We start from the raw sequence: 12,285 nt of genomic DNA, 5'->3' as shown, positions 1-12,285 counted from the left end.
TGAGTTTTCTTTTTAAACTTTATTACATCTCAATTTATTCCATTTTTTTTCTTTAATACAAAATGATCTCTTTCGCATCTAATTAAGGTACATAATCTTCAAGCAATATCAAGGTGTTGCAGTTTATCTTGTTTTTTGATTTACAAAAAAAAAAACAAACAAAAACAAACTTTGTGGGTCACACCATCGAAAATTGCGTATTGGGGTAACCTTCAAGAAAATCGTGAAGGAGGCACATGAAATGTTTTTTTTTATTTCCTTTCTCCTGAATTCATCTGTACGACATAATGCTAAAAATTAGAGGTTTTCATTGGGAAAATTCAAAAAGACCGTTTATCTGCCATTTTTGCTGTCACTTTTTTTTGTACGTCAGTTTACTCGCAAAGCTCAGATAAAATTGTGCTCTTTGTCCAATCCTTGAAACCCAGTAATAATATTCATTGAGTTTGAAAGCTGGTTGCGTTTCAATCCTTAATGGTAAGATCCTACAATTATACAATAATTTGTAGCACTGAGAAAGTAAAGGTTAAAGTGAAATCCGTAAACGTGATGCCTGGATCCGAAACCACAAACTTTTAGTCTTTGAAATATCAGAAAAATGTATCTAAAATCAAATATCAGGGGTGACATGATAACTTATTTTCGATACTATCGACTGTCGATTCTGAAAAGTTTAAACGATAGCTGTACTTCCTGTAGTTGATATAGATATTTATCAACAGTCGCATTCTTTAAAGAATGTCACAATGAGTGGCCCAACAATGCGTAAAAAGTCGACATTGACTTAATCTAACAGATATAGATTTATCGATACTATCGATTCGATAATGTCGAAAAGTTATCATTCCACCCCAGGCATTATCAAGTTGAGCTTTTCCGTTCCGGACACCACGTATGCGAACTATCACGATAGAGTAGGACCTAGAACAAAGCTTAGTGAAAGAGGAGAAAGCTGAAAGTTGAAGAAGAAGAAATGAGAGATTTCGAGTGAAAAGAATGTAGTTTTAGGGCATTATCACAACAATTTTTACTAAATAATTTTCACTCTCTTCCTGCCTTGGTTGCTCCTTTGCACCCAATTCCTGGATATGAGTTTAGTATCCATGATGATCATGATAGTCGTGTCCGTAGCTACTGAAGCCATGCCCTGAACTACTGAAATCATGGTGTCCATGATGGTGATCCTCATGGTGAACTACAACGGGCACTTTGACTGGGTAGGGGACGAGCTTCTCAACTGGCACAGGGACGTGCTTCTCAACTGGATATGGTTGGGGTACAGGAACCTTTACGTGAACTGGAACGGGCTTCTCCACATGCACGGGAACAGGTCGGTCAACGTGAACATGAACGGGAACGGGGACTTTCTTGATGACTGGGTAGGGGACATGTTTCTCAACGGGCACTGGGACGGGTTTTGGCACATGAACGGGCACTGGACGATCAACGGGCACTTTGACGGGCACGTGAACAATCTTCTCAACTGGGTAGGGTTGGGGTACATGAACTGGTACCTTCACGGGAACTGGAACCCTCTTTTCAACTGGGTATGGGGCAGGGACGGGCACTTTCACGGGCACATGAACGTGCTTCTCAACGGGATAGGGCTGTGGCACGTACACTTTCACAGGTACAGGTCGGTCAACGGGCACATGAACGGGATAATGCACTCTCTTCTCAACAGGATAGGGCTGGGGCACATGTACGGGCACCTTGACGATCTCCTTGACGGGATAGTGGACAACCTTCTCCACGGGGTAGGGTTGTGGCACTGGTACTTTAACTGGAACTGGAATGTGCTTCTCAACTGGCACTGGAATGTGCTTTTCAACAGGATAGGGTACTGGCACATTTTTCACCAAAGTTACAGTTTTAACATGATGATGGTGATCATCATGATAGGCGCCACCACTGCTGAAATCATGTCCCCCATAACCTCCGCCTAGACCAAAATCATGCCCACTAAAATCATGACCTCCGAAATCATGGAAGATTCCACGTTTTTCCTGCTTCTTCTCCACTTTCTTCTCATCAGCAGCATGAGCTCCCACAATAAGAGCCACCACAACGAGACACACCTAAGGACACAAGAACAAGAATATTCCCACATCACGATCACCAAAAATTCACACTGAAATAATCCACCAGAAGATTTAATGCCTACCAGAGATTTCATTGTGGTTAAACGAATAATCCAAAGAAAAAAAGTATTTCAAATGAGACACTGCGAGGAGTGTGGAGCCGAACAAATCCAGATGGTGTCCACAGGTGAGAAGGAGGCTACTTGTGAGCCCAAGAGACACTGAATGGAGTGTGAGTATGGACGATGGCTTTTATACAAAGGTAAAGCCACCACCGAAAGCTCACTTGATATGATTTACTTTCGCCCGCCCCGCTTTTTTACCCACCACAAAACATATATACCAAACACCATACACTCTGACCATATGCCAAAGATATTGTGGAGGAAGAAAGAAAAAAATAATAAAGAGCTTCTGGTTGAAGAACACCGAGCATAACGGCTTGAGAAATTATCTTCAGCTAAGCATAAGTATCAATTATGCAAAAGAAAATAATATTCACCAATTGCCACACTTTATAACACCAAGATTGAAAAATATCCTCCGAAATTCCCTCTGAAGCACCAACAATTGCTCCCCAGAAAATCCCCAACCACAGTGCACTTGCCCAGAGAAAATAGAGATTTTAGCCGCGGAAATAAAGAGTATCATGTAACATGGATAAAATACCGCAAGTGCCTCCCTGTGAGAAAAAAATATTTCTATAACACATCTTATGCTATCAACACTCCATATTGAGATATGGTAGCCAAGGTGTATAACAAGAAGGCAAAACACTTTAAAGAAAACACCATTTACAGTGACTGATCGGAGGAAATGTACTCTTTATCTGGATCTCGTTAAATAGATGCTTCTGTCTAGCAAAAACTACAAGTTTCCTTTACTCGTGAGATTTTAGAGTAAAAATTGAGAGTTTTAATCAATTAACTCTTAAAGGACGACATGAATATTGCATGGACATAATTTATTATGCAAGATTGTACCATACCATCTCTTATTAACTCATTACGGACTACCGCGTGCTCTATTAAACGGATTAAACACAAATTATCGGAAGCTTGTGAAGCCTCGTACGGAAAATGATGCCCAACGGAATGCGACATAAGCTGAATCAATTATACGACTATGTCAAAAAAAATCTCTTACTTATTCGGTTTATAATTCCACCTTACAAAATCCCTGGCAATCCTTAGATTTTCTTCCAGAGAAAAATTAAAATTTAGTGTCGATTTTTTTATGAAGCTGCTCCGGCTTGCTCAGCTTCGTACAAAATTTGGCCACCTATCTACACTTCATTTTCACCATATACGATAAACCCGACACAAAAATTTGCACATCAACGTTTAGCACGGAACTTTCGTCCACTTGCTTTAAGCGTTTGTAGAAAGTTTTAAAAGGCTGCAGCAGAATGATAAGTATTTTGGTAAAATGGTAAGTCAAAAATGGTAATTAAAACAGTGAAAATTTGGTAAGTAAAACATCAAAATTGGTAAGTAAAAATCAATATTGGTAAATAACATATAAAAATTGGTAAGTAAAAACCCAAAATTGGTAAGTAAAACATCAAAATTGGTAAGTAAAAAATAAAAATTGGTAAGTAAAACACTAAAATTGGTAAGTAAAAATCAATATTGGTAAGTAAAATATAAAAATTGGTAAGTAAAAATTAAAAATTTGTAAATAAAAACTCAAAATTGGTAAGTAAAACATCCAAATTGATAAGTGAAAAATCAAAATAGATAAGCAAAACATCAAAATTGGTAAGTAAAAATTCAAAATTGGTAAGTAAAAACTCAAAATTGGTAAGTAAAAAATCAAAATTGCTTAGTAAAATATAAAAATTTGTAAGTGAAATATAAAAATTGGTAAGTAAAAACTAAAAATTGGTAAGTAAAACATCAAAATTGATAAGTAAAAATTCAAAATTGGTTATTAAAAAATCAAAATCGGTAAGTAAAAAATCAAAATTGGTAAGTAAAAAATCAAAATTGGTAAGTAGAAATTCAAAATTGGTAAGTAGAAAATCAAAATTGGTAAGCAAAAATCAAGATTGGTAAGTAAAAACTCAAAATTGGTAAGTGGAACATTAAAATTGGTAAGTAAAAATTGAAAATTTGTAAGTAAAAAATCTAAATTGGTAAGTAAAACATCAAAATTGGTAAGTAAAAAACAAGATTGGCAAGTAAAATATAAAAATTGGTAAGTAAAAATTAAAAATTGGTAAGTGAAATAATCAAAAATTGTAAGTAAAAAATGCAAATTTGGTAAGTAAAAAATCAAAATTGGTAAGTAAAACATTAAAATTGGTGAGTAAAAATTAAAAACTGGTAAGTAAAATAATCAAAAATGGTAAGTAAAAAATGCAAATTTGGCAAGTAAAAAATCAAAATTGATAAGTAAAAACTCAAAATTGGTAAGTAAAAAATCAAAATTGATAAGTAAAAAATCAAAATTGGTAGGTAAAAATCAAGATTGGTAAGTTAAATATAAAAATTGGTAAGGAAAAATTAAAAATTAGTAAGTAAAATAATCAAAAATGGTAACTAAATAAATCAAATTTGGTAAGTCGAAAAATCGAAAATGGTGAGAAAAAAATCAAAACTGATAAGTAGAAAAAACTAAAATGGTAAGTAAAAATGTCTAAAATGGTAAGTAAGAAAATCTATAAAATGGTAATTAAAAAAAAAAACAAAATTGGTAGGTAAAAAAATCAAAATTGCTAAAATGTTTCACTGTTAGGACAATAAAAAATTTTCTGTTTAGGAATTTATCAGTAACGCCTATTGGAGCAAAGGGAAATTTTCTGTGTTTTGGGAAGTGATTAGTTCTGCCCTTCGAGGCAAAGGAAAAAGTTTCTGTGAATTTATCATATCTCTTGCTGAGGCAATGGAAAATATTTTATGTTTTCGGAAATTATTCGAGAAATTTTCTGTGTTTTGAGAAATTATTAGTTTCACGGGGCGAAAGCAAATTTCCTGGGCAGAGAATTTTTTTCATAAATAATAAATAATTCTATTGCCCTCAGCTGAAAATCACATCGTAATTTTTTTTGTTCTCAAGAAAATTCTGGTGCAATTTATCAAAATATGCAGAATTTTCGGTCGGGAGTATGTTAAATACTCTTATTAGTCATTCCTTATAAACAGCATATCCTCGCAGTATTATTTATATATAAAATACATAATGAAAATCGTGATTATAAATTCTACCATGTTGATAATTTTAGAGAAAATATTTCAAGTTCATTTTGACAGAACGACATCTTGAGGAAAGTGCCGAAAATTCATGAAATTTTCTATAGAAATCTGTAGAAAATTCTGCAGAATTTTCATACAGCGATCAGATCCACTTTAGAGGAAAATTCTGCAGAAATTCTACAGAATTGTCGGCTGTTACATTTTCAAATTTGACGAACTTCTGCAGAATTCTGCAGAAATTGCCAGGTGGGCTATTGTTTGTCGAAAAATCAAAAAGCTTTCTTCGTGGTATGGTTATGTTTCATTTTGTATTAATGAGTTAAAACCGCGTCTTTTTTTTCATGTAATATAATACAAAGATCAATAAATTAAGGAAAAATATTCATACAATTCTTAAATAACCCTTATGTGTAGCTTCTCTATTCTATTCATAATTTTTGTTTACAGTTGAATATCACTTGTCATTCATGCAGCGATTACAGTGCCCGCTCTCTAATCCAGATCGGCGTAATCCGGACGCGTTATCGACGGTTATATTTAAAATAATTTTGAGGTTATGTATGCAAGTGTGTTCAGCAATGAAAATGAATTATCCTGTGATGTTTTTGTTTAATAAATGAAGTAGAATAGCATAGAATTATCTAACTATGTCTTTTTAAGCTTCTTTAAAACTTTTATTATAATTCTACAAAAAAACCTTGTATTATATTTTTAAGACATTGAACAAATTCAAAAAATCCAACCGGATTACGAAGCGGACATCTGTCATATTTTCTCCCAATCATCCGGATTACAAATCGGGCACTGTATTTAAAGTTATACTTCTAATGACAGTTTTCCATATGATAAAAATTAATAGAAACGCTTTAATTTCATAAAGTAAAACACTTCAAATGTTTACCTACGTTATCTCAGGTGATATAACATATCCTGTAAATTTTTGTATATTCTAAAACTGATTTTATACAAGAGAAAAGTTTTTGTTTTGAGAATATAGCCATTTCTGCTGGCCGTTAAGAGTTAATCTCTCTCTAAGACGAAAAATCACAATTTATTTCTTCATTTAATCGAATATTTCTTAATTTATGGCCACTTATATTGTTTGAAACGAAAGATAAAGTACAGAAAAGCATGAAGAAATAAAAGATAAACAATAATAATATTCATTCAGAAAATAGCTTAAATTAATTACTTTGTAATATCCTGTTAAATTAGTGTAACATAGGGTGGAATAACCACTTATTGTCATGATTAGGAAAAAGAGGAATTAATTTTATTATAACTTTTGAACTCTTATTACAAGATAACTCAAATTTGACACAAAACTCCTTAGATGTATTGGCTCTACATTCGTGAAGACAATAGTCCTAGAATTTAACGCTGGACTACTTAAAAAACTGATTTTTAATAACAATGCAAAAATAACCACTTCGTTGCCACCTTTCACCACTTTTCGCCAATTTTGTAACCACTTCTCGCCACCCACTTGAAAAGGTCCAAACTCGATTATTTTAGGCAATGTTATAAAAAGAATACATTCACAATTTCTTTTTCCTCGTGATCACCTTATTATTACTCACTTTAAACAATTTTCGTCCACTTTTATTTGAGGAATCAAATTATAGGTAAATTAAATATTCAATAGACAAATTATTTATCCAAAAAGGTATTTTTTGCTTGATGAAAATCTGATGACACTTAGTATATTTGGTAAGAAATATTGGATTCGATGCATTTGCTTCAAATATTACTCTAAAAATGTTCAAAATCGTAAATCCAAAAAGAATAATTATTATTTTTCAACTCTATACGTAGCATCAGTAAAAATACAAAGATCTTTGGGGATCTCATTGGCTCAGTTGGTAAGACTGCTGGGTCTTTGGCGCGAGAGATCCCTGATTCGATCGATAGTGAGATCGAATCGCGCCCGGTGCCAAACATGTAAAAATGAGAGTCTGGATGGGGACAACTCTAGTGTGGAACTCCCAGCAAGAACACACATACTGATAGGATTTATCATGAAGCACTGCCACATCAGTCATTCTTTGTGCAAGCCATCAATGCCGTCTTATCAGCTCCCTAACCGGTTGAGCTCTTCAATCGCTCTGACTACTTCAGTTGCAGTCATCGAGCATCTTCTGTCCTGCTTGGAAGGCATGTTGATCAGCCCGCCCCACCACAGGACTTTGATTAGGATATCATTCAGTGTCGAAGTATATCCATCGCACACAGCGATTGATATTCAATAAGATTTAGCATCATTGTAATGCATCAAATTGTAAAAGAGGGCTCTAAGCCCTATGAATGAATAAAGATTATTATTATTATTATTATTATTATTATTATCTTTGCGGCTCATTTATTTCACAAATTGCGAAAAATAGCGATTTCAATATAAGTGGCGAGAAGTGGAGCACTCACTGGCGAGAAGCGGTGATATCACCCTACTGGCAAATAAATAATAACTTGCTTTATTATTGTTTCTTAATGAATTTTATTTCGAAAGGCTTCAATGCTTTCTTGTGGGTTTCTTAAAATTTACCAAATTTGCTGGTGATAAACAAGAACACAAGAATTTATATCTATAGGTACTTAACCTTAAACACATATTATAGAATTTTTCTTTTATGAGGTTATGTAGAAATTACCGTGATTTGTAACCTCAAAATTTTAAGTAATATTATGGTTATCTCTTCTTAAGAAGACGCTGCAGTTTATGTAAAAGTGAGGTTTTTTAGGTTATGTTGAATAACTTTATAGTTTTAGTTTATACAAAGATCCTCTCATTATTTTTTCAAACCCTTTTATTTGATGAAAATATTTTCATATTTATTTTTAACGTCCAAGTACTGTATGCATTTTGTCTATCTCTGATTACAAATTGAGTGGTTCACTAGCCCCTCATCAGACAACATGCGGTAAGATATTAAATTCAAGAAGCTGAAAGATGATTTAATTTCACTTTTGATCGGCAATATGAGACAATCAGTGAAATCCCATTGAGACATTTCCTAATTTCTAAGAGAAAATCTTCCGATTAATGATCCATTTGAATGAAAACATAAAAAAAAAATAAACAGACCACAAAAATACAAATTGTTTACTAAATGTGACACAGGAGAAAGTGCTAGGGGACGTAGCGGCGAGGAAAAATAAATTCTTTTTATTTACAAAACACATGGGAAATTAGTTCACCAATATTCTCTGTGGACCAGAGGGAGTTTTAGTATTTTGCAACTTATTGTTGTCTATTGTGATAAAAGAAAAATTAACTGCGGTGGGCTTGAAAAACAATTCAGCACGAGCTGGGATGTGAATTAATTATTAAAAATTCTATTGAAAGTATGACGAAATTCTGCTGTTTCACACAATCTTGACCATTTTTCCTCTACTTATTCTTTCTTCGTATGCCTTTTCTCACCATATACTCTTAATACCATGAATGAGGAATGAAATGAGCAATTTAAAGAATGAATGAATAAAAGTAATTTCATAAAAAATGTATATCTATGAAATATGTTTAGGAGTACAAATAAATTTGCGATCGTTTCTAATAATGTGCTTTATAACTCTCTTAAGTGTTGAGCTTCATGGTCTTTTTTGCATTAGTTTGTTGGACAAAAAGCCCAACAAGAGATGGTAAAATCACCTTCAAAGCGCAATAAAGAGCACATTTGGTGGCAGTAAATGCAAGAAACAATTATGTATGCAGTGTGATTATGTTAGATGGTATGCAGAATGAAGCAATGGACAATTGGAAGATTGTGTAATGTTTTGCAGAAAAATTCTTCCGAGGTGCTTCATATACTTTAGTACAATAATTTTTTTTTGAATACTATAGGGCTATTCACTATCATCTTTTCAATAAAATTCGCTCTGATTTAAAAAATGTTCTAAAACGTCTAAAACATTTTCTTTATGAGTTCTATGTTACTCATAATGCTTTCTTTCTTACACTGAAAAACTATCATACTATATAAAAAACATAATAACAAAATAAATTTCAATGGACCATTCACAGATTTTCGATAAGGAAAATTTCATGAAATCAAAATTCATATCCCGTTTCTTCTCAAACATTTTGTATATGTCTATACCACTCTTTTGCACTCTTCTTCTTCTTTTGAACATCACACCAAATGAAATTAGTTCAGTCTTCCAGTGCAATCTTCAGTGCGAAAGGGTGAGATAGATTATATGCAAAATATTTGAGGAAAAATGAAATGGCATTTTGATTTCAAGAGAATTTTCTTGATCTAAAAGGTGTAACCAGAACCATAAAGAATTAATAAGAATGTCGGTGATTAGCAAAAGAAATTAAAAAAAGCATATTACTATATACAAGAGACGACACTCAATGGGCTAAGCAGAACAGTCGCTCTATGATGCAAATGTAATAATAATAATAATGCAGGCACAACATTCTATACAGGAACTAGGCCTTCCCGCAAGGAAACTTCTAGACATGAATTATTATTTTTTCTTGTACGGGATGAGGTTATCAATCCCATGCCCGTGGAATCAAGTGCAGTGAAGGTCACTGGATACAATCCGAACCCCTTTAACGCCTGAAAAATTCCTGGCGACCTAAAGGGGATTCGAACCCGGGACACTTGCGTCATAGAGCGAGTGCTCTACCACTTGATCCATTGAGTGCCCAAGATTATTAAAATAATATTACGGTATAATAATAATTTTATTTGATTAATTTTATTTTTGTTAAGGTTTATCTATGTATATACCGTCGTTGCGGGTGACTTTGCACGTTTTTTCGCTGTTTTTCAACTTTGCCCTCTAAAAGTGGATAGTTAAAGTGAAGGGAGGGGGGTTTTTGAGTAAAATTATTTGTATTCAGTTGTTAATGAATGGATTTTGTGCCAATAGCATTAATTTTATAAAATTTTACTATGTTTAAAAAAATCAAGAAAAAAGGCTTGCACTGGGGATAAGGTGCGGGTGACTTTGCACTTTTTAATAAATACTAAAAAATCAACAATTTCTGATAATAAAAGACAATGAAGATCTTCACATCTAAGGGTAAGATGCACGAGATCTACAAAATGACATGATCGCCATCTTGATTTGACGTTTCTGTCCGCCATTTTGAATAACTGTCAAAATCTAAAACAGGTTCGATTGGGTTGAAATTTTAGTATGTTGTAGCTGATATCAAGACCTTTTCAGAACGTATCTATGTTCCGGTCTACGTCAAGTATTTACCTTGATACAGAGGCTCAAAGTTTAAAAATTTGAAATATTCATATTTTGGCGATCTTTATTTTCTAATCCTGAATTTTAAAACATAAACGAAATGCCTCAGTAACCATTAGAAATGGTTGAGGCTTTTATTTTATATTAGATGAGATCATATATTCTGTCAGTAGAAGAGGTAAAAAGTTTGGAGTGGTATATCTCAGCTCCTGATGAACATAATTGGATGAGTGAACTATTGTTGGAAAGCTTGGTTCATTAGCTTTCAGAATCTGGTATATGTAATTGGCTATGGGTAAATCATGGTCATCCAGAACCAATGTCGAAGAAGACACTTTTTGCAGCGTCATTTTTGACCATCTACTGCTGGGACCAGGAGTGACCCACAATTCTCGCACTTGGACTGTTCGTTAGAGGAACTCAAAGGGTATAATTTGTAGAAGAAACTTTTTTTTTGGACATCTTACTTTTTTTTATTCATCGACTTTTGCAAGAATTTTAACATTTTATACGCATAGAAAAAAATGACAGAAATCCTTCAATCTCATTTTCTGGACAAACTAATGAAGATATCGACTTGGAATGTTCTAAGTACTCCCCCATAAGTTGATCCAAGGAATCCAAATATCATATCAATTTCATCCCCACGTCTATCCTTCCCCTCCAGAAACCACTCTTTTAGGATTTTTGTAATTTTTTCCTTGCGTGTAAAATGTTAAAATTCTTGCAAAAGTCGATGAATAAAAAAAAGTAAGATATCCAAAAAAAAAGTTTCTTCTACAAATTATACCCTTTGAGTTCCTCTAACGAACAGTCCAAGTGCGAGAATTGTGGGTCACTCCTGGTCCCAGCAGTAGATAGTCAAAAATGACGTTGCAAAAAGTGTCTTCTTCGACATAAATGGTTCTGGATGACCATGATTTACCCATAGCCAATTACATATACCAGATTCTGAAAGCTAATGAACCAAGCTTTCCAACAATAGTTCACTCATCCAATTATGTTCATCAGGAGCTGAGATATACCACTCCAAACTTTTTACCTCTTCTACTGACAGAATATATGATCTCATCTAATATATTTATTTACTCTTACTTAATTAAAAAAATGAAAAGTGCATTTATTTATTTTTTTATTTTTTCATATTTGCAAAAGTTTTTCAGATCTTCAAATAATATGCTGTTATAAAGAAAAACATTACTTTTCTTTTTGTTTGTTATTTAGATCTCATCACCTAACGATAATACTGCCTTTTTTGTGATGGTTTCGATAAAAGAAGCTGTCCGTAGTTCTGTATTAATGAAAATGTCAAAATTTTGAACTTGGAGCCCCAGTATCCAGACAATCGCTTGACCTAGGTCGGATTTTATATATGTTCTGAAAAGGTCTTGACACCAGCCAGAACATACTAAAATTTCAGCTCAATCGGATGAGATTTTTGTTTTGACAGTTATTCAAAATGGCGGACAGAATCGTCAAATCAAGATGGCGACCACACCATCTTGTAGATCTCGGTCATTTTATCTTAAGTTATAAAAAAATTGGATAATTTTTGGCCAAATACTTCTATAATAAAGCTTAAGAAAGTCCATTATATGCAATTTTTTAATGTAAATCATGCGTTCTTAGGAAGACTATAGTGAAAAAAAGGAATTTACTAAAAATAATGATCAAAATCGAAGTGAATTATTCTAGCCAGATAAATTTAGAATAGATTTGGGCAATTTACTTCTCTGAAATCGATTTTGAAATTGCATCAGATAACTTTTTCGCGGAGTCGTTTTTTGACAAAATAC

The 12,285-nt window shown here is 33.3% G+C and overlaps 1 protein-coding gene across 1 annotated transcript; it reads right to left on the bottom strand.

The window, feature by feature from the left end:
* LOC129803356 (uncharacterized) lies at positions 1 to 2,475 on the bottom strand. Its single transcript, XM_055849843.1, has 2 exons — positions 2,165 to 2,475; positions 1 to 2,078 (listed from the first exon to the last, which is right to left on the bottom strand). Exons 1-2 carry the CDS (start codon positions 2,174 to 2,176, stop codon positions 1,095 to 1,097), a joined length of 996 nt encoding a protein of 331 aa, XP_055705818.1. The 5' UTR covers positions 2,177 to 2,475; the 3' UTR covers positions 1 to 1,094.
* Between the last annotated feature and the right edge of the window lie 9,810 nt (positions 2,476 to 12,285).

The sequence above is a fragment of the Phlebotomus papatasi genome, chromosome 2, assembly GCF_024763615.1.
Source record: "Phlebotomus papatasi isolate M1 chromosome 2, Ppap_2.1, whole genome shotgun sequence".
Taxonomy (NCBI): Eukaryota; Metazoa; Arthropoda; class Insecta; order Diptera; family Psychodidae; genus Phlebotomus; species Phlebotomus papatasi.
Note: the sequence above shows the minus strand (reverse complement) of the source record. Positions and strands in the feature narration are given on the sequence as shown.